This window comes from Cebidichthys violaceus, unplaced genomic scaffold (genome assembly GCF_023349555.1).
Source record: "Cebidichthys violaceus isolate CVI_PGR_0920_01 unplaced genomic scaffold, fCebVio1.0.p SCAF_47, whole genome shotgun sequence".
Classification (NCBI taxonomy): Eukaryota; Metazoa; Chordata; class Actinopteri; order Perciformes; family Stichaeidae; genus Cebidichthys; species Cebidichthys violaceus.
This window is the reverse complement of record NW_027176672.1, coordinates 472,271-494,770: the sequence shown is the minus strand read 5'-3', so window position 1 is coordinate 494,770 and position 22,500 is coordinate 472,271. Positions and strand designations below refer to the sequence as shown.

Sequence of the window (22,500 nt, the reverse complement as noted above, 5' to 3'; positions counted from 1 at the left end):
CGGCCAGAATCCGGTCGCCCACCTTCAGCTTCCCGCAGCGGTCCGCCGGGCTGCCCTCGATGATGCGTCCTATTTTGTGGGGCATGGCCACACAAGCATTCCCGGCTTTTGTGTTAGTTTGTGTAGTTAGAAATAGCGTGCGGTGATGATTATTATTGTGTTGATTGGGTGTATTGATTTGTATTATAAGAAAAGAAAGAAAAACGGGGAGAAAAGAGACGAAAAAGAAAAAAGGTTAATTATCCCAAATCACCACGTTTCATCCATCCAACCACAGAACAGCTGCAGCAACCAGAACACAAGAACCAACAGACGATTCAGAGACTTCATGGGAAAATAATCTGTCTTCTGATCTGATGTTTGACAGCCTACCAACACACAACGTTCAACACACAGATCAACGACACACACACACAACGTTCAACACACAGATCAACGACACACACACACAACGTTCAACACACAGATCAACGACACACACACACAACGTTCAACACACAGATCAACGACACACACACACAACGTTCAACACACAGATCAACGACACACACACACAACGTTCAGGTCGTTGATCTGATCTGATCTTCACCGGCTCTGAAAAAACAATAAGCGTTCCTGAAGAGGAGATGAACAGTAGCTGTATACGTGGTTCTGTATACGTGGTTCTGTATACGTGGTTCTATATACGTGGTTCTATATACGTGGTTCTAAATACGTGGTTCTATATACGTGGTTCTATATACGTGGTTCTATATACGACCTGCAGCTGAGTGACAGTGCTCAATACCGCACATCTCGTAGAACCAGAAGCTCTGAACAGACTCTGGAGATCCCCCCCCCCCCCCTCCCTTCATCTCTGCTCCTCCCTGCCCCCCCCCCCCCAGTATTTTCTGTAACATCCATATTTATTACATCACCTCGCCGCTCTACCCTCCCCCGGTCTTCTGATTGAAGAATGTGCTCGTGTCCTGTCACTCTATCTAAATAATGAGATGTGGGATAACACGGGGTGTGGATTTAATATCCAATCTGCTAAACACGACCTCAACCTCCGGTCACAGCAGGGGGGGGGGGCGCTGATCCATGATGTACGACAGATGGAATCAGCTCAAACTGCTTTTATTGCTACTAGTTTTCCGTTGTAATACTCGTTCTTCCTCACGTTCTACTGTCCCACGTGGTTGGAGTCCATTAGCGGAGCGTGGGATGCTGATCGCAGCACCGAGTCCATTCAACAGAACCCGCCTCCAAAGGACCACGAGACGTTCAGGACGCGGTTGTTGACGAGCTCTCTCGCTATAAATAACGTTCTTTGTTGATTCTGCAGAGCAAACACCGTCGGCCCGCGGGATCGATGGAGCGTCTCACACCGCACTACATCACCCTAACGCTAACTATTCAGGGCACCTTGGCGCGACTTTGCCGGTGGAAATTCATCACTCGGAGGTTAACGCCAAAATTTGTCGGAGGAGAACGTCTACAATTCCTCATCGGCGCCCGAGCAGCGATTCCGCTGCTCTGCCGTGATGCGTAAACGGTTTAGACGGCAAGCGGAGCGAGCCGAGTAGACTTCAATTACGCGGCGAGTGGATCGGCGAGGGCGGCTGTGAGGCATGAATCGGTCACGATGGCGTTCGCGATGAAGCCGCAGGCGGCGGCGATCCCGAGGGAGCGCTCGCCGCACGCGAGCAGATTTCTTTATCCCGGCGCTCCTCGGTAGAAGGTCGGTGACCTCGTTCTGTGGCATTAAGAGAGCTTCTGTCAAACGCGCACCGCTTACTCATGAAGTCACGGAGCTCAATGAGAGTTTGTTCTCCTGCTGGAATCCTGCCAGCAGACGACGTCGGCCATTTTACCCTGTGGTTCATTTATCCTCATTTACTGGAGGAAGGCACCGACTCCATGTTCATGTTTGTTTCTGTGCACTGAGTTCAGCTTAACCTCTTACATCAAACTAACCCTCACATTAAACTAACCCTCACATTAAACTAACCTCACATTAAACTAACCCTCACATTAAACTAGCTCACATTAAACTAACCCTCACATTAAACTAACTCACATTAAACTAACTCACATTAATCTAACCCTCACATTAAACTAACCCTCACATTAAACTAATTCACATTAAACTAACTCTCACATTAAACTAACTCACATTAAACTAACCCTCACATTAAACTAACTCACATTAAACTAACCCTCACATTAAACTAACTCACATTAAACTAACCCTCACATTAAACTAACTCACATTAAACTAACTCACATTAAACTAACCCTCACATTAAACTAACTCACATTAAACTAACTCACATTAAACTAACTCTCACATTAAACTAACTCACATTAAACTAACCCTCACATTAAACTAACTCACATTAAACTAACTCACATTAAACTAACCCTCACATTAAACTAACTCACATTAAACTAACCCTCACATTAAACTAACCCTCACATTAAACTAACTCACATTAAACTAACTCACATTAAACTAACCCTCACATTAAACTAACTCACATTAAACTAACCCTCACATTAAACTAACCCTCACATTAAACTAACTCACATTAAACTAACCCTCACATTAAACTAACCCTCACATTAAACTAACTCACATTAAACTAACTCTCACATTAAACTAACTCACATTAAACTAACTCTCACATTAAACTAACTCACATTAAACTAACTCACATTAAACTAACTCTCACATTAAACTAACTCACATTAAACTAACCCTCACATTAAACTAACTCACATTAAACTAACTCACATTAAACTAACCCTCACATTAAACTAACTCACATTAAACTAACCCTCACATTAAACTAACCCTCACATTAAACTAACTCACATTAAACTAACTCACATTAAACTAACCCTCACATTAAACTAACTCACATTAAACTAACCCTCACATTAAACTAACCCTCACATTAAACTAACTCACATTAAACTAACCCTCACATTAAACTAACCCTCACATTAAACTAACTCACATTAAACTAACCCTCACATTAAACTAACTCACATTAAACTAACTCTCACATTAAACTAACCCTCACATTTAACTAACCACAGAGAGAAAGAGATCACAGACAGCCGTTGGGTCGGGTTAAAGTGTAAATCGTCAGTCTGCGGTGAACACAACGGACTCTCGGTGTCAGACTGAATAGGAGTCCCCGTCCATCTCAACTAGCTCCGGCTCCGGCTCACTTACCGAAGGTGGTGCCGGCGTCGGGTCTGGAAACGGACGACACAATGACGAAGCCGAAGCCCTCGTTCTCTCCGCGCTGGATCTCCACGTCGTACGGCTGCAGGGAGGCGGGCACCACCGCGCTGCCGCTGCCGCCTCCGCCGCCGCTGCCGATGCCGCTGGTGGATCCGCTGCCGGAGCTGACCGGTGTTGAGAGAGTTCTGGCTCCCCTGGGGGGTCCGCTTGCCCTCCGTCAGGCTGGGCGCCTGGGTGCTGCTGTGGTGGGAGGAGGCCGGCGACGGCGGGATGTCGCCTTCTCCTTTGGAGCCTTCGTGGGTGAAGAAAACAGAGCGGTTAGAAGAGCGGTTCACCGACCTCAGATCCAGGTCTGGATCATGTGACCGTGCCTGACGGCCGTGTGAATGTACACGCGTGTCACGTGACGCCCGGTCACCTCCGTATCCGGGCGACTTGCGTCTGACGGTGAGGTTGACGTGGCCCTGTTTGGCGGCCTGCTGCATCAGCTGCACCACCAGCTGGTGAGACTTGCCCACCACCGCCGTGCCGTCCACGCAGATGAGCTCGTCGCCCGACCGCAGCCGTCCGTCCTCGTCCGCCGCCCCGTACTTCACGATGTGGCCGATGTAGATCTGGAGGAGAGCGAACGCAACGCCAGATGTAACGGATTACTGATTTATTATATCATTATTAATAATGCACTGATCAGTTCTGTAACACGACTTCTTCCACACTAGATGAAAGAAAACATCCAGGCAGATCTCTTCTCCTGAATTCACCAAAAGTGACCGTTAGATAATGCCTCATTTGCATATTTAACTTCAGAGAACTCATAATACAAAAGTCTTTATGTAAGTAATCACCTGGAGAAGTTCCATGTTGATATAGATCAGGTATCATATTCACCTGTAGAGTCTTCTAATGAACTAAACATCTGATCCAGAATCAGCAGCTCTTACATTCACTAGACTTCACTCTGTCCCTCCTCTCTGTGTTCTGAGGCTCTACAGACTTCATATATTATTCATAACCTGATTCATACAACATGTTATTAGTAACGACTAATAAAACGTGACTAAAACAGATTTCATTTGTAAAAACCTTTGAAAAACAAGAATGTTGAACCTGGAATATTTATCCAATGTTCAGATTTCTGTTCTGGACATGTATGAACATTTCATAAGTTAATCCTATTTGAATATTCAAATGAAATATTTCAGATTGTAATACCAAACATATCTGCCTGAATGTACGTGATCAACGGGGAAGTTTCACGTTGGTATCTCTTCACTTTAACGCTGTAATTCAATGCTTCAAAGATCAACACAGTGACGTGGATTCAGTTAACGATGATGATCATGAGTCAGATCTACGTCTCCTCTAATCTTTAAATGAATCCGTTCCATGTTTCACTCTCCTCTCTTTAAAGGTGTTTGTGGCGTTCGGAGGAGCTCGTGTCTTCGGGCGCCGTGTGGGCGTTCACGCACAGCGCCCACCACGGCCACGCCTCTTGGCACAAACAACAAGCACCGACTCCTTTCCCTCTGTTCCTCAATAACTGCTTCCACTCTCCCTCTTGCTCCGCTCCTTTTAAGACAAATATACGGCGCACAACCAGAGGGATTGTGGGTAAGACCTTGGCTTCTCTTAACAAGCTGTCTATATGATCCTCCAGAGAGCAACGGCTCCAGTTAGACCGCTACTCCGGTTTAAAGGCAAGGAAACACAGGAGGAAGAGGAGGAGGAGGAGGAGGAAAGCCTCTTACACTGGGAGGAACACTAAGACGAGGACGGAGCATTCAGAGCTTTACTGGTTCAGTATCAGCTGAAGTATTAAGTACGCTCTATGGAGTCATCACATGTGATGGACAGGTGGAGGTGGAGGGATACTTACAGGTTCCCCGGCCTCATTTCCTCCCAGGATACGGAAGCCGAAGCCGGTATCCTTCCGCCAAAGGAAAATGTCCTGCTCCTGGCAATCTGGCACTGAAACACAGGAGAGAAACGGTGAGGAGGACTCCATGAGATCAACCGGAACATCTGCCAAAGACCCGCTGGCTCCGCTCAGCATCTATGCAGGCTGATCACCCAACGCTGGTTCCTCTAAGAGGAGTCCAAAAACCAGCGGGTGACGTCACCACGTCCACTTCCTGTTTACAGTGGAGACGTCGTCATCAGTTGTAGATCTGAGAAGTTCCAATGTTTCTTTCACACATGGATCTGGAGCTTCACTTTCACCTATTTCCATCTCTCACACACACACACACACACACACACACACACACACACACACACACACACACACATTTGCGTCTCGCTGTGGACCGAGCAGACTGTGGAGGAGGACAGACAGGCTATTTGGTGTCAGTCTGATCCACCCAGAGGGTCGTCTCTTCTTTTTTCTTTTGACCAAGCCTGAGATGGTGAATGCTGGAGACTATTTATTCTATTGTGAATGAAGTTTGTTTCATAATTAGAGGTTAAACTGCTGTGTTTAAAATGGAGTCTTGTGGTTTTGAGGAGACCAGATTCATGAAATGTTTATGAATTATAATAATTGGATAATTCCTGACCTGCATGTTTTAGTCAGTGTTTTTTGCTGTGAGGATTGTGAAATCTTGACATTGTAATGTAGTGAATTATTCAGAACATAAAGTTAGAATGAGGCTGTTCTGTTCTGAGTCTCTGGACTTGGAAGGACCCGTCGTCGTTTGAGAATCTGGTCCTCTTCCTCATCCTCGTCTCCTTCTCTTCCTCTCATTGTCTCCTCCTCCTCCTCCTCCTCCCCTTGCTGACTCAAAAGAGAAAGCTGCAGATCCTTCAGGGCTTTTACAGACGTACCAATCAGCGGCGGCTTAAAGCAGCCCAGTTAATATTTAATCAGCAGCAGTCCTAGATTCTACAGGCGGCCATGATTGTTAACACTGCAACAATCACAACGCAGCAAACCTGCAACACGTCACACAAACAGACTACTGTCCCTTTAAACCTCACCACCGGTACCAGCGGTACCAGCGGTACCAGCACCGGAGGCCTGATGATGGAGTTCAGCCAGAACAGTCGAGTGAACCCCATATTTTGGAGGTAAAGTGGTTTCAAACGGTGTTTCTGCTGGATGAATGATGTCAGAATAGGCCGTGACTGCAGATGATATGGAGGAGTCTCACTCAGAGGCTGCTGCTTCCTGCTGCTTCCTGCTGCTTCCTGCTGCTTCCTGCTGCTCCACTTTATGATTTTTGGATACTCTGTGTTTGTTTCCCCGGTGACTAAACTGAGAGAGACGAGCTGTTCTCTGCTGATGATGTAGAAGGTGAGACGTCGTCTCTTGACATGGTGACGTGTAGTAAAGGGCACACATGCCATTCTCTCTTTTATTCTACATGACGGTTCCTTTCAGTCGAGAGGAAGGCAAGAACATCGTGCGAACGACTCACACACACACTCACACACACACTCACACACACACTCACACACACACACACACACACACACACACACACACACACACACACACACACACTCACACACACACTCACACACACACACTCACACACACACACACACACACACACACACACACACACACACACACACACTCACACACACACTCACACACACACACACACACACACACACACACACTCACACACACACACACACACACACACCTCACACACACACACACACACACACACACACACACACACACACACACACACACAAACACACACAACAGCAAGCACTTGTGTGTTTTCAAGGACGCGTTCCTCTCCGAGGCAGCTTTTGTCACAGGGTGGGTTGTGACTCAGAAAGCACAGGAATGTTTAGCAAACACACAGAAAGCATCTTTAAGTGACACAAACACACAGAGACGGAGCGGAGCCCTGTGGGGCCAGGCTGCTGTGCTTCTTCTTCTACAGAAACACTGAAGCACTCTGCTGTGCTTCTTCTTCTACAGAAACACTGAAGCACTCTGCTGTGCTTCTTCTTCTACAGAAACACTGAAGCACTCTGCTGTGCTTCTTCTTCTACTACAGAAACACTGAAGCACTCTGCTGTGCTTCTTCTTCTACAGAAACACTGAAGCACTCTGCTGTGGTTCTTCTTCTACAGAAACACTGAAGCACTCTGCTGTGCTTCTTCTTCTACTACAGAAACACTGAAGCACTCTGCTGTGCTTCTTCTTCTACAGAAACACTGAAGCTCTCTGCTGTGGTTCTTCTTCTACAGAAACACAGAAGCACTCTGCTGTGCTTCTTCTTCTACAGAAACACTGAAGCACTCTGCTGTGGTTCTTCTTCTACTACAGAAACACTGAAGCACTCTGCTGTGGTTCTTCTTCTACAGAAACACTGAAGCACTCTGCTGTGCTTCTTCTTCTACAGAAACACTGAAGCACTCTGCAGTCAACACGTCTTTAAAGGTCTAACTGTCCGACCGGCGGACAGAATGATTTAAATAGAAATCAACACAGTTCTGTTGAATCTCATCTTTCCTGACCTCCGTCTCTAATCCCAAACCTTTTACTGCATTAAGGTCAAAGAAATGATGAAGGAGACACAACAGAACTATGAGTACACAAGACGAGGAAAACACGATTATCTAAAGGAATAAATCTACATTTTGGAACGTTGACTCGTTTGATAGAGAGTTTGATGGATCGGTACCAATTCTAGCTGGTTAGCTTAGCTTAGCATAGAGACTGGAAACAGGAGGAAACAGCTAGCCTGGCCCACCGGCATCGTCTGTGCATAACTCTGATTAGCTTCAGAGCTGCTGGTTGGTGGACTTTGCTGCTTTGGATAAAGACATGTTTTCGCTCTTTATGCTAAGCTAAGCTAGCTTACGTGTCTTGATGTTGTGAGATCTTGTGGTTGTGGTTGCGCTGCCTTAATGTTGTCGTGTTGTCGTATAGTGAAGAGCTCTCTGACACAGATGTTATTCTCTGTTTGCTGCTCAGGGACTACAGATGTACATTAGCTCATAGCTAACTGTGCTACAGCTAAGAAGCTCTGCACTGTCCCTGTCAAATCAATAAATACACATATGAATGATTAATTAAACTTGCTGCTCGCTGTAGCATTCATATTTAAAGAGCAGACATGAGCGTGGCATCTATCTTTGCTTCCTTTGAATCCTGACAGACGTAAGCATCGAGCGTCTCCTGCCAGACGACCTTGGGTCATGTTCACACGTCACCAGAGGATACACCGTTTAAACTCTGAAGTCAGAGCTGGACTCCACTCACGTCGGCTCTCGTACATGCTCCTGGACTGCGCCCAGATCTTAAAGGGGTCCGGCTTCTTCTGGAGGGTGAGGGTGCCGTCCGCGGGGTCCTGAGGGGGCAGGCCCGGCAGAGGCTGGGTGGGGGCGGCGGGAGTGGGAGCCAGGGCCTCGCCGGGCATGGTGGAGGGCGGGTGGCCGGGAGAGTCGGTGTGGGCGCTGCGATGGCTGCACACGCTGTGCTGAGAGCTGCTCTGGCTGTCCTTCCTCTCCAACTGGTGCTGAGGAGACAACAACACAGTGAGAGGGGGGGCTGTGTGTGTGTGTCTGTGTGTGTAAGTGTGTGTGTGTGTGTGTGTGTGTGTGAGTGTGAGTGTGTGTGTGTGTGTGTGTGTGTGTGTGTGTGTGAGTGTGTGTGTCTGTGTGTGCATGCTAAAGGATGGGGGTGGATATACTGGAAGCAGAAGACAGGGAGGTATAAGAGAAGGAGAGAGAGAGAGAGAGAGAGAGAGAGAGAGAGAGAAGTGATAAGTGAGTCAGAGTTAAAGGTGAGATATGGGTGAAAGAGTGTTGATGGAGGACAAAGAGAGAAAAAGAAAAGCATCTAACGTCATCGTTTTTAGACATCGCAGTGGAATCTCTCTCTCTCTCTCTGTCCTCTTTCTCTCTCTCTCTCTCTCTCTCTCTCTCTCTCTTTCTGAAAACGAGGAGCGATGACTTGGTTTCCATGGCTGCGAGACAAAGACAGATAGATGAACATTGTGTGATCTCTGAAATGTTTCCGTTCATGAAGAACTCGGTTCTTTGTTTACTGCAGAAGGTCCTGAGAGCTGCAGTAGAATCAAGGTCTTGTCCCTGTGGGCGGGGCTAAGCATCGGGGGGGACGTCGAGCTACGCGGTTGGTTGTTTTCAAATGTGAAATACGTCTCCTGAATTAAAATAATCAGTGTTCATGTTGAAACCCGGTATACGGCTGATGATCCTTCAGACTGAAGGTCTCTACCTGTGTGACGTTTTACTGCTCAGAGAACACAGAGCAGCAGAGTTACTGTGCTGCTGGACTCCTTCATGTTTTATCACCGATCCGACTCCTGGGTATCGACCGGATGCAGAAGCCATACGCCTCGCTGTGAGGAGACTGAGATCATTCCTCCACCTGAACACCACGTCACACGTGGAGCTGAAGCTCTTCAGTTTGGGCTCACCTGCTCGTTTCGTCGCCCCGTCGCCACCGATACCCGATCCGGATATCTGAGCCGGTACCGGACCGACATCGGTGTCGGTGCATCTTCTGCACCCTCAGAACGTACAGAGAACCACGTTATCTTACAAACCACTTCACAGCTTTATGAAAAATGAGCCGCACCGAGAAAACGCAATCACTGACGAGTTCCAGTATGACGACTGACTCCGGTGTGAATAATAAAGCAGAGCCTCCCGCTCATCACACACTGGGTCAAACGCTCCAGTGATGCCTCTTTAATGAGGACAACAGCCAAAGAAAAGTGACTTCTGGAGCCTTGGTTAATGCGGCGCCGTCTCTGCTGCATACGGAGTGAACTGTGAGCCTCCATTGAGAGGCTGAACTGGTTGTTCACGTCTCCTGCAGCGTGACATTTCACTGACACAACCCAGAGAGGGGAAAGTGGCTTTTTCCTCACTGGAAAGCTAATCCACAGTGACAGTCAGGCAGAGCCACTATCGCCCCCCCCCCCCCCCCCCCCCCCACGGCCCCCGGCCCTCCTCCAATCCCGACTAGGTAACACCCACAGCCCCTAAAACTCATCCCAATGATCCACGTCCCGGCCGGCCGAGGCAGCCCTCTCCTCTCACGTTGTGGAGTTGAACCCGTCACTGACCTGAGGCGGGATCCTCGTGAGGAGGTGGACTCAGGTGAGGCACGTTTAAAGGCGTCTCTTCTGAGCTTGAGATGAGTCTTAAAGGAGGAGGCGTTTGCTCTTTAAACTCCTGAATAACTGCCCCGTCCCCTCAGGGACCCCCTCGCTGCCCACCGAGCCGGTCTTTCCCTCCCTCCTTCTTTCCCCTCCTCTGTTATTCGTCACACGTTGCGATCTGTGCCGATCTCTCCTCCAGCTTCCCCCGACCTCCCTCCGCTTGGCCTCCGGCTCGCGTCGTCATCGCCCTGCTCTCTCCCTGTCCGTCAGCTTCAGAGCGTCTTCAGGCTGTCCTAGTGATTCACTGCAGTGGGACGGACTACACGTCTCCTCTGGTCTTCCCCTCTCTCATCCCACATCCTTGTTGTGTTCTCCCCCCATATCTGCGCTTCATGCCTCTCTCCCCTCCTGACAGCTGCTCACCGTCACACCGCTAATCGGTCAGAGGGCGGGACGTCGAGAGAGGAGAGAGGAGAGAGGAGAGAGGAGAGAGGCTTTGAGACGAAGCTAGATGACAACACAGAGGCAACAGCAGCAGGAGGAGCAAATCAATGACAGACAAACAAAAAGTGACAGAAAGAGGAAGAAGTGAAGAGGAGAGGAATGTCTGCATGCAGAGCAGCAGCAGCGAGAGTTGGATGTGAAAGCTCTCGTCTTTTGTTCTTTAAATAGCGCTGCTTTAACACTCACACTCACACACTCACACTCACACACACACACACACACACACACACACACACACACACACACATACACACACAGATATAAAGAGAGGACTCACCACCAGCTTCGGACTCCTCTTGGCCGGCACCACTCCTGCAAAACATCGGCAGAGAGACAGAGAGAGCATTAATGACCCCGAAACCAAACAAAAAGAACAGAAAGCCTCCAGGACCAACGATGGACCCCTGGTTCCTGCTGCAGAGCAGAGCGCAACTGGCCCCGGCTCGCTCTCCTCTTCCTCCTCCTCCTCCTCCTCCTCTCTGTTGCTCCCTCCCTCTCTCTCTCTCCTCTCACACACTGCGCTAGGCTGCTCGCTAATCTAAGTGATCTCCTCCCCCCTGTGCGCCGCTCCACTCGGCGCTCTCACCCCGCGCTGTTAGGAGAGCAGCGACTGATCTCTCTGCTTTAGACAGGCTGACTTATGCTGCAGCATCCCTGGACCGCTGGTCAAAGCTACAGGGATGCTGCTCACCCTCCCTCCCTCCCCCAAACCTCCCTCCCTCCTCCGGTCTACTTCCCAGCTGTCTCCCAACACAAGCGCTCCAGCAGAATCTCAACCATCACCCACTGAGCCGGAGCCTGAGCGTCGTATCAAAGGGAAGCCTGAGCTTCTGCCTCACTGAGAGTAACCGAGGAGCTGCTTCCTCTGCTCTGCTCAAGGCAAACACTGAGGAGCTGATCTTCTCTCTCTGCCGCCTCCTCCTCCTCCTCCTCCTCCTCCTCCTCCTCCTCCTCCCCCTCTATCTCTCTTATATATAAACACTAGTTAACACACTGTAGAGTCACCGGGATCAATCTCATTTGTGCTCATGAAATATTAATACTTGGAGCCAGTTGTCAGGGGAGAAGATTCATCTTTTAACCGCTTTTCTTCTCCATCAAAGCCCAACGACTCATTCAACATGAAGGCTCCTCTACCTGAAACACACACACACACACACACACACACACACACACACACACACACACACACACGCACACTGAGAGTTTCCCCCGTTTTCCAAGAAAACTCCCCTTCCTCCTCCCCGACGCTCTGTTTTTTTTCGTGCCTCTAACTGTACGGTGAAAGTGTGCCGAGACAGAAATAGACGAAACGAACGACATCGGGACAAAGAGTTGCCGTTGCCAAGGCGATCAACTAGTCCTGTGTGCAGCGGCGGCCGGTCTGCTTTGTCAGACAGGTGAGAGGTGAGAGGGATGGTGAGGTGAGTGAGCAGCGGATCACACCGGGTCTGTTCTTCACACACCGCGATGGAGCGACGCCAGCGACATGCGAGCATCCATCTTAGGCTCTCTGTGCTGCAGAACAAATCATTAAATGTTAAAACTCTGTGTTGCTGCAAAGCCCCTCACTCTGCACGATTCATAATTCATCCTCTCCCTCCCTCAGATCATGGGGCGCCAGTTAGTGGAGGAAGTGGAACATCCCAGCAGCAGAGTGTGTGTGTGTGTGTGTGTGTGTGTGTGTGTGTGTGTGTGTGTGAGACCCAGGAAGAACACACATCAGGTCATAGAGTGAAACGTGTTTCTGTTACAGCATCATATGTGAGGCAGGAACCCTCAGACACACAGGTGTGGGAGGTCACTGAACGCCTCTCCCTTTGAAACAACCTCCAAACCTCCTCACCCGTCCACAAGGTCAGGGTGATTATCATCAAACCTTAACCACGGCCATAAGGTGACGGATCTGTCCACGCAGCTGAAGGACAGGAGAGACCCGCTCAGCTGGAATCTCATGATTCACATGCATCTTCACGCAGGAAGCACTTTTTAATCGTTTTAAAATCTGCTTCCTTCTCTTCTGGCGTGATTCTGACGCGTGTGTGTACCTTCAGCCTCGATCCGATCCGATGGAACATTTATGAGCAGCTGCAGCTGAAATACGGGAATCGCATGTTCCCGCACACGAAAGCCCCCACCGACGCCCGCGTGCCACACATATGTAATATCGGCACGCTCAGGTACGGAAAGAGCTGAGCATTTATTTATGCACGGAGCAAAAACACGGACGAGTGTGAAGGCACGTATGTAGCATGTAGCATGTAGATTATGCACCGGGGGCCAGGAATGTGCTGCTGGAGGACGGTGAAGCTCTGCTCCACACCCCCAACAACACAACGCCGCTGAGCTCGTCACTGAGGAAGCCTTATCAACCAAATGAGAGGGGGGGGGGGGGGGAGGGGGGGGCGCTGTGTGGTGACCTGAAGAGTCTCAGCGTCAGCGTGGAGGAGGCGGCTTCCTTCACTTCCTTCACTTCTTCTACAGCAGACAGCGAGGTACGCCTGTAGTAACAAAGAGATATGCTAATGAGGAAATCATGGAACGGCTCTGAAGAAGGCGGGGCGGATGCAGAGCCTCAAAGACGGTGTTTCCTGCTCAGTCATCAAGAAGCTGCTCTGAGGGCCGGTGGTCCTGCAGACGGCAGCAGACCGGGTGGTTCTCTCACCGATACCTCTGACGCTCACGATGCTCATCTCACAACGGTCTGTAACGTTTCCAGTAAAAGTGAACAAGAACTTCAGAACGACGGTCGTCTGAGCTTTCTGTCACCAGGGTGGAGATGTGTGAGAACCACGTCGACCAGCGGCGACAAGAAACGCAGGAAAAAGAGTTGCGTGGGTAAGAATGAACGGCCCTGAGAGTGTGTGTGTGTGTGTGTGTGTGTGTGTGTGTGTGTGTGTGTGTGTGTGTGTGTGTGTGTGTGTGTGTGTGTGTGTGGCCTTGGTGGGTCTTTGCAGAGCCCACACACAGCGAGTCCTTCCTCCAGGTTCCTGTGTGCGTCGTTGGAGGGCCGCTGTATGGCGGTCTCTTCTCCACCTCCACCTTAAATTAAACCCTCTCCTCCTCCTCCTCCTCCTCCTCCTCCTCCTCCTCACGTTTCACTCCTCTACACTCGACAGACTCGATGTCTCTTCATTCTCTCTCCTCCTCTCAGGGGGACGGCAGCGCTGTGCACGATTGTCATGGCAACAACGGTGGGAAGACAAGATGGAGGAGTAATAGCTGCTCGCTGCTTTAGGCCCCGCCTCCTTTAGGGGAGCAGATCCTGTGTGTGAACACGCCAGATGTTGTCTTTATAGAGCAACCTAAAGAATAATAGATGTTTTAACCCTTGCAGAATGTGTCCATGGTTAATACATGTAGACATGAAGGTTCAGCTTATTTAACCATTACATCCCTCACAGCAGCACTATTCCTCCTCTTCTTCTGGTCACATGCTGCCGTTCTTCTCTTCTTCTAAATGTTCCTCGACTGCAGAATCTAACCCACTCTGTGTTCAGAGGCGCTGTTCTGCCGTCACAAGGAGCAGATTAAGGTTAGAATGAGTCTGTAGCTCCAACCTGTGAAGCTGTGAAACTAACCCCGAGCTGCTCCTGCTCCTCCTCCTCCTCCTCCTCCTCCTCCTCCCTTCAGAGCAGCGCTGCCTGCCTGATGAACCGGTGTCGTGTCTCTCTGTCATGTTTTTTTAATGCTACAAGCAGTTTTATAATATTTTGCATATATGTAACTTCTGCAACACAACTCAACCTAGAGAGAAACCTCATCAGTGTGGAAACGTTACTTTAACGTCCCTGAGGAGAGCCGCTGTGTGATGTTAAACAGCACAGATTGATGAGTCACAGATGACCAGATTAAAGCTTCTTCTTCTCCTCCAGCTGAAGTCCAGCTCGCTCCTCCTCCTCTCCTCCTCCTCCTCTGCTTCACTCTTCTCTAAACCGATCCCCTCATTCACGCTCCCCTCGCTGAACTTCCAGCGCTGTTCAGCAAATCTCTCCTCTAATCCTCCTCCTCCACTTTACTCAAAACATGATCCCTAACCCTCCTCTTCCTCCTCTTCCTCCTCCTCTACGCCGTCTCCTCTTATCGGCCTCTTCCCCCCCGCTCCTTCTCTTAGCTCCTGTAATTGTTGTTTGTGAGCGATAATGCGCTAGCTGCTAGCTTCTAGCTGCTAGCGACCACTTGAAAGGTTTCCGCATCATTCTCAGACAGACAGAGACGATCTGGTCGCCTTGCCAACTTATCCTGTCCTTTGTTTCCTCTCAGTCTCTCTCTCTGTCTGTTTTTCTCTCTCTCTCTGTCTCTCTCTCTCTCTCTGTCTCTCTCTCTCCATCTCTCTCTGTCTCTCTCTCTCTCTCTCTCTCTCTGTCTCTCTCTCTCCATCTCTCTCTGTCTCTCTCTCTCTCTCCATCTCTCTCTCTCTCTCTCTCTCTCTCTCTCTCTCTCTCTCTGTCTCTCTGTCTCTGTCTCTCTCTCTCCATCTCTCTCTGTCTCTCTCTCTCTCTGTCTCTCTCTCTCCATCTCTCTCTGTCTCTCTCTCTCCATCTCTCTCTGTCTCTCTCTCTCTCTCTGTCTCTCTCTCTCCATCTCTCTCTGTCTCTCTCTCTCTCTCTCTCTCTCTCTCTGTCTCTCTGTCTCTCTCAGCCCATAATGATGCTGACATTTAACACGATACAGCGGTGTTATTCCAGCAGCGGAGCACAGGGTGAACTCATTAGAGGACATAACTGATGTATTCCAAACCTGCCACTGATGAAGACGAGGGTCAGCCGGCAGCTTAACAGCCGAACGGACCGGACACGGATGAGGGGCCTCCAATGACATGCCGGCAAACTATTTGTTGTGTTTTGACATTTCAATGAGAAGAAGTATTCATCTCGGGGTCACTCCGGGCCGACAGCGTAGCGTGGTGTAAAGTAATGGGTCAGGAAGACGACCCAGAAACACTAAATCCATCACTAAAAGAATCCACATCAACACAGCGCGGCTACATCAATGAAACATTCAATCATCTTCTGTTCCCATGAACACAGGCTCTGACCTCTTCTCGTTTGTTCATTCCAGGTACAGTAGTTTCAGAGTAAAACCAGTATTTTCAGAATAAAAGACATCCAGAGCAGACCACCCTTCACGATACCCTTTCACCATTTATATGCAACACGGGACGACGGCGAGGTCCAACTCAGCAGCACCGTATTTACAACACACACGAGTCCCTGACCTGATATGACACGTACCTCTTTGCACCAGCATGGTGACCTCGCTGCCTCTGGGACATTTGCTCAGCAGGTCCACCACCTGGTTGTGGCTCATATTCTGGACGTTTCTCTTGTTGACCTCCATCAGAATATCGCCCTCCTTCAGGCCGCGGCAGCGCGGGTAGTCCACTATCTGCTTGACCCTCTGCCCTCCTCCGGTCAGGCTGTCTGCGATGGTGAAGCCGAATCCCTTGTCGCCCTTCTCCATGTGGATGGTGATGAGCTCCGGCTGGGTGGCTATGGACGAGGCCATGTTGACCACGTCGCTGGAGTAGCCGTGCGAGTTGGACGCCGCCTCGGCCGAGGGGCTGTGCGGCCGCGGGTCCCTCATGCCGTTGACGGGTCTGGCCTTGTTGGAGGGCGAGTCGAACGCCTCCTGCCCGTTGACGATGATCGGCTCCTTGTCCACGATCGCCACCGAGGTCACCAAGCTGGTGTTGGGGTCGTCGGGGTCGAAGGGCAGCGGGTAGCCGCGGCACAGAGCCAAGTCCACCATGGAACCGATGGGGATGGACTGGAAGATCTTCACCACCTGAGCGTGGGTGTAGCCCAACACGATGGTGTCATTCACACTGACGATCACATCACCTGCACCGGAGAATCAGACCGTTAGAGGTTCTGAGGTTCTACCCAGAGGCATTTGCTTCTGAAGAACCCTTTTTTGAAGAGGTTTTTCAAGGGTTCTTTGTGAGACTAAGAGTTCCACAAAGAACCCTTTTCATCCAAAGAACCCTTTTTGGAAGAAAGAGCTTTTCAAGGAAAAACTGTGGTTGTGAACCGAACCCGGCCCTTTAGAGTTCTACACGGAACCCTTGGAATATAAAAGGGTTCTCGGTAGAACCCCATGGTTGGATTCTTGTCCCTTAGAGGACATTTTCTGGATAGAACCTTTAGATAGGGTTCTGGGTGGAACCACTACACCAAAGAAGGGTTCTCTGTAGAATGTTGCATACTGGGTTCTAGGTATAACCCTTTATGTTGGTAACTAGGTAGAACCCTCTGAACGGGTTCCAGGTGAAACATTTACAAAAGGTTCTGGTTTGAAGTACATCAGGTCTAAACAACAGTGCTGGACTAAAGATACTGTTAGTGATGTTTAGTATGAAACAAGAACATTAAAGTTCTGTAAGGGACCAAACACCTAGAACCCAGCTCAGCAGGAGAACCTCATCTTGTGCATGTTGTGTTGATTTTCCTCACAGTGCTCTATTCCTCTGTCATTGTTTACTCTGTGCATTGTGGGTAGTTCCCTTCAGCACAGTTTGAGTTTCAAAATGAATCCAGTGTGTGTGAGAGCATCAGAACTGGCCTCATGGTTCAGACTGAGATGTGCTGAATGAAAACAGTGCCCCCTGTGGACGGTGGCGGCGTACTGCACCTGTCTCCATCTTGCCATCCACGGCCGCGGGCCCGTCCAGAACCAGACTTTTGATCTGGAGGAACTCGTCCGGCTCGTCGCCTCCGACCACGGTGAAGCCGAAGCCGCGGCGGCTCTTCTTCAGCTTTGTGTTGATGAAGGTTCCTTTCAGCTCCGCTGGGTTCCTCGTGAAGAAAGGCTTCCCTCCTGCAGAGCAACATATTCTACACTCAACCATCGTGGATAATGTTTAGTTGTGATTCTGTCAGTCCTCTGTAGATGTGGACCAATCCGACTGATTCCTTAACGTCTATGAACCAGTGAATTGGTTTGTTTGTTGGACAGTTTGACATGTGACACATTCTACATATTATAGTCATTTCACGTCCGTTTCAAAACGTCCCGTCAAGAGACTGAATACATTCCTCAGAAATGAAATCTGTTTATTTACGTTTGGCCCCGGTGGGGAGTGGAGGTAGCGCCGGGGGTCCCTGAGGGTCCCTGTAGGTCTCCAGGTGGTTCGGGGCGTAGTTTGCTAACGGAGCCGCCGCTGACGAGTGCTCCTCTATCCACTCTGTGAGGACACAAGCACAGGACGCCGTCGACGCACGCTCAGCACACGCAGCGCATGGACGTGCACACGCATGCACACGCATGCACACGCAACACGGACGACACACGTGGACAGACACACACTCGGCTTTAAGCACGCGCTGCACACACTGAGTCACTTCTCATTTGCTCCTCATTTACATCAGCTTGTACTATTCGTTGAATGGGAGGTACTTTTTAAATATATATATATATATATATATATATATATATATACAGTATATATTAGTACAACTGCGCCTGTATGTCCAGAGGTTTTCAACACAGGGCAAACATCTGGATGTGGATGAGGAGAGTCAGTATTCCAGGAATGAAAGAACACAACATTGTGATATCTGAGTACAGACAAAAAGATATTCATGATCCAACATGAAACAAGAGTTGATGTCACAGCGAGACAGATTATCATATTACATTATGTTATTACACTGCTCCATGACAGCTCGTCTTTCTCACCAGAAAGAACATTTTACTACTTTGTCTTTCTCCTAAATTCACCAACGGTTTCCATTAGATAATGACTCATTTGCATATTCAAACGTAAACGTTCTCTGGTGATACTTCTGAAGCTCTGACATTCACCACACTTCACTCTTTCATTCCTCTCTGTGTTCTGAAGGTTCTACAGGGTTCATACATTATTCATAGTCTGATTAATACAACATGTTATTACTAAAGAGTTCATATATTATTCATAGTCTGATTAATACAACATGTTATTACTAAAGACATGGGGAAACGTGTTCTCTTTAACGCAGTGATGTAGAGAGATATCCTAAATATGTCAACGAAACCAAACAACAATTCTGAACCCGTCTTTATGGAAATGTATGTAAATTAGCACATCATTAATAATGAATGCCTCATTAGCATATTTAAACATAGAACTTTAGAAAACATGTTGACGTTGATATCTAGTGATTTTATTGACTTTATTCACCTCCTTATGTCTCCTCTTAGTGTTTCTACTCATATTCTTTGTCTGTTTTGAGGACGATCACACTCATCCGGTCATAGCTTCACTTCTTTTAGTCTATATTTGTGTTCACATTTTGACAACTTTCACTGGATCACTAAATTAACTTCATTGTTCAGATTTGTGGACCTTTCTTCGGGGACGATATCGTGAGTGTGAGTAAGTCACACTGAGTCTATGAAGGTGAGCGTCTGTGTTCAGATCAACAGAGTTTTAAAAGCTGCATGATGAAGCCTCTGCAGGTCTAACTCTTGAAGTGGTCTTCAGAGCAGCTCTCGTTCCCCTCATGCCTCACCGTTTGAAAACCTCTGGGCTAAACTTTTTAAATCTCTTCCTCGCCTTTTGTTATGGTAAAGCATATAAAATGATCAAATACAGAATGACAAACAGCATTTATGACTTTCAAAATAAAACCTAAACACCAAAAGACGACACCAGGGCTCGGGCCAGCTCCTACTTTGGTCCCAAAATGGTCTTTTTCAGTGACTAACAATGTTTGTCTCGGTCGTTTTCGTCGCGTCCCGACATTATGAAGGTCGAGAGCGGTCTGGCCACGAACCCTGGAGAGCACTGGACAGAAAGGACACGACTCTCTCACAGACATGAAGAAAGAAAGAAATGGTGCCGTGCCAGGGCAGGAAACGAACCTCGAATATACCGCTCACCTTCTGGAGGCTGCGGCTGCTGCTGCTCCAGGATCTTCCGACGCCGCGCCTCCACCACGGGGTTCTCGTACTGGGTCTTCCTGTTTATGTGACTGAGACAGCGAGAGGGAGGAGACACGACGTAACCAAAGGTAAAGGTTCATTTACAGAGTAGCAGAGAGAGCTGGCTAACGCTAGCTACGTTAAAACGCGTTAAAACCAAATTGAGCTTGAGTTTGATGTGGACCGGGTGTGGATGAGGGTCACTTACTCTACGTAGTAAACCCCGTACACCGGGTCTTCTATCCGCTCCCATCCCGGAGGCAGCTCTGAAACACCAGAGACAGATATTAGTGCTTCCCCTGCAGTGAGAGCAGCTCCAGCAGGTCTTCATGGTTACTAACAGCTGGGATGTTATGTCTGCAGAGCACTGACTGGTTCATGTTCTCTACAGCCCTGAGGCACCGTTGTTCTGTTACATTTTAAACATCTTTACGTCTCTCAGAAATGACAAAATAGAATCAAAAGCCAAGAAGAACACAACTACAATAAACCGCACTCTTTTCTGTTCCTCCTCTCTGAGCAGTCATTAGTTCTCCATCCAAACGTCTTCGTTTTATTACAACAGTGAACTTTAAATGTTTGAAACACAGGTTGGCTCACAGTCGGTCCGGAGGGCTCAGCCAGCAGCTCTTATGTTTTATGAATATCTAACATGACATACCCAAATCATGACGGGTTCACTCTGCTGCTGCCCTCAAACCACCTTCATCATCATCATCATCATCACCACAACCACAACATCTACACTGTGCATCATCATCATCATCATCATCATCACTACTACACACAAGTGAAGTCTGAAGATGTAAAACAAAACTTCTGTGTTCATATTATTCTGCTCAACTCAACGTCTGTCAACACACACTCACACACACACACACACACACACACACTCACACACACACACACACACACACGCACACACACAACCACACACACACACACACACACACACACACACACACACACACACACACACACACACACTCACACACACACACACACACACACACACACACACTCACACACACACACACACACACACACACACATACACACACGCACACACAACCACACACACACACACGCACACACACACACACACACACACACACACACACACACACACAACCACACACACAACCACAACCACACACACACAACCACACACACACACACACAACCACAACCACACACACACACACACACACACACACACACACACACAACCACACACACACACACAACCACACACACTCACACACACACACCATGGGACCAGACGAGGCCTATTAAACTGACACATCCCCATTAAGAAGTTGGCTCCTCCTCCTCCTCCTCCTCCTCACTGTATCTGATTTGGGACATTACCGCCTCGTGTTACTCGGGGTTTCCCCGGGTCCAGTAAACACTTTCATAGCAGTCTTGTATTTCACAATCGATAACCACAGACTGGAGCAATGAAGGCTCTCGTCCAGACGTGGAGGCTTTGAGACGGAGCTCTGGTTCTGTTCCGGGGTCGTCTGAACCTCAGACTGAGGTGCGTCTGGATGCAAATATAAGCTGGTGTGGTGCCGGCCGTGAACCGTGAGGAGCAGAGAGGCAGAGCGGTGCTCTGAGTGGAGGCCTCAGCTGTGTGTCTGTCTGACCCTCCCTCCTTTTGAGAAATAGTGGACACAGCTTGTAAAACGACGTCAGATGATTTTCATCTCTCATCATAAACAATGTGAGTTCTGCTTTACAGTGACTGTTTACAGTCAACAAAGCAAACAAACAGTGTTGTTTACTCTAGCTTCATGAACACACGTTGTGTTTATGCTGAAACATATTCAATCCTTTTATGAACTCTGTCACTGTTTACATCGGCTCCCCGTCTGCTTTGCTGTTAAAGCTCATTAAAGTACATTAAAGCACAGTAAAGTACATTAAAGTACATTAAAGCACATTAAAGCTCATTAAAGTACATTAAAGCACATTAAAGTACATTAAAGCTCACTAAACTACCACCAAAGAAGCTTCACTTCACAACAAACAGGAACAGAAGAAATCACCTCAGTGACCTTTAGTTCAGAGCATCAGACAGATGAGACGTCATAACTGTCACTTCCTCTAATAACCCTCATCTGTTTTCTTCTTCTCATGAATGAACATGAACTGAACTTTGCCCGTAGGTCCAGACACAGGTCCGTGGCTCTGTGGACTCATGGTTCTGATGGTGGCGCTGCAGCGACCGTAAGAACACCAGAACATCTCAGTCATCAGTCATCAGTCTCTAGAACCTCGTGAGCAGAAACGTTCAGATGCTTTGAGCCGACAGGACGGATGAAGTCCGTCACAAACTGTAGAACTAATGAAACCCATCTTCTCTATATCTCAGTATTTTACTGAACTGCATCTTCAGATTGTCCTCCATGAAGTATGAAGTAAAGAATTATCACTGCATCAACATGAATACATCTCCTCCTGACAACATGTTGACGTCCTGGTGGACGTAGTCTGCAGAGTTTAGAGTTCTATCCTGATATAAAGTGTGGCTCTCAATGACATATTGAGATTCTAATGAATCTAATGAAGAGAAACGTCTCATTGTTGTCTAGGTGACAGCTGAACCCTGTGAAGGTCTTCCTGTGATGCCTCTAGAACAACCATCTGATGTCCACTCAGACTCAGACTTCAAGGGTTAATGTTCTGCCTCCTCCTCCTCCTCCTCACAGTGAGGTGACTCACTGCTGCACATTGAAACACAGTCTA

The 22,500-nt window shown here is 48.4% G+C and overlaps 1 protein-coding gene across 1 annotated transcript in view; it reads right to left on the bottom strand.

Moving 5' to 3' along the window:
- The window catches only part of LOC137886997 (membrane-associated guanylate kinase, WW and PDZ domain-containing protein 1-like), a 47,769-nt gene that overhangs the window by 7,200 nt on the left and 18,069 nt on the right, over positions 1-22,500 (bottom strand). The window contains 12 exon segments of the mRNA XM_068729748.1: positions 1-105; positions 3,227-3,407; positions 3,409-3,530; positions 3,657-3,852; positions 5,115-5,206; positions 8,469-8,724; positions 11,120-11,154; positions 16,077-16,685; positions 17,476-17,661; positions 17,906-18,028; positions 19,690-19,799; positions 19,958-20,015. The exon segment at positions 1-105 is cut by the window's left edge and continues 99 nt beyond it. Of these exon segments, the coding sequence (XP_068585849.1) occupies positions 1-105; positions 3,227-3,407; positions 3,409-3,530; positions 3,657-3,852; positions 5,115-5,206; positions 8,469-8,724; positions 11,120-11,154; positions 16,077-16,685; positions 17,476-17,661; positions 17,906-18,028; positions 19,690-19,799; positions 19,958-20,015 (2,073 nt within the window).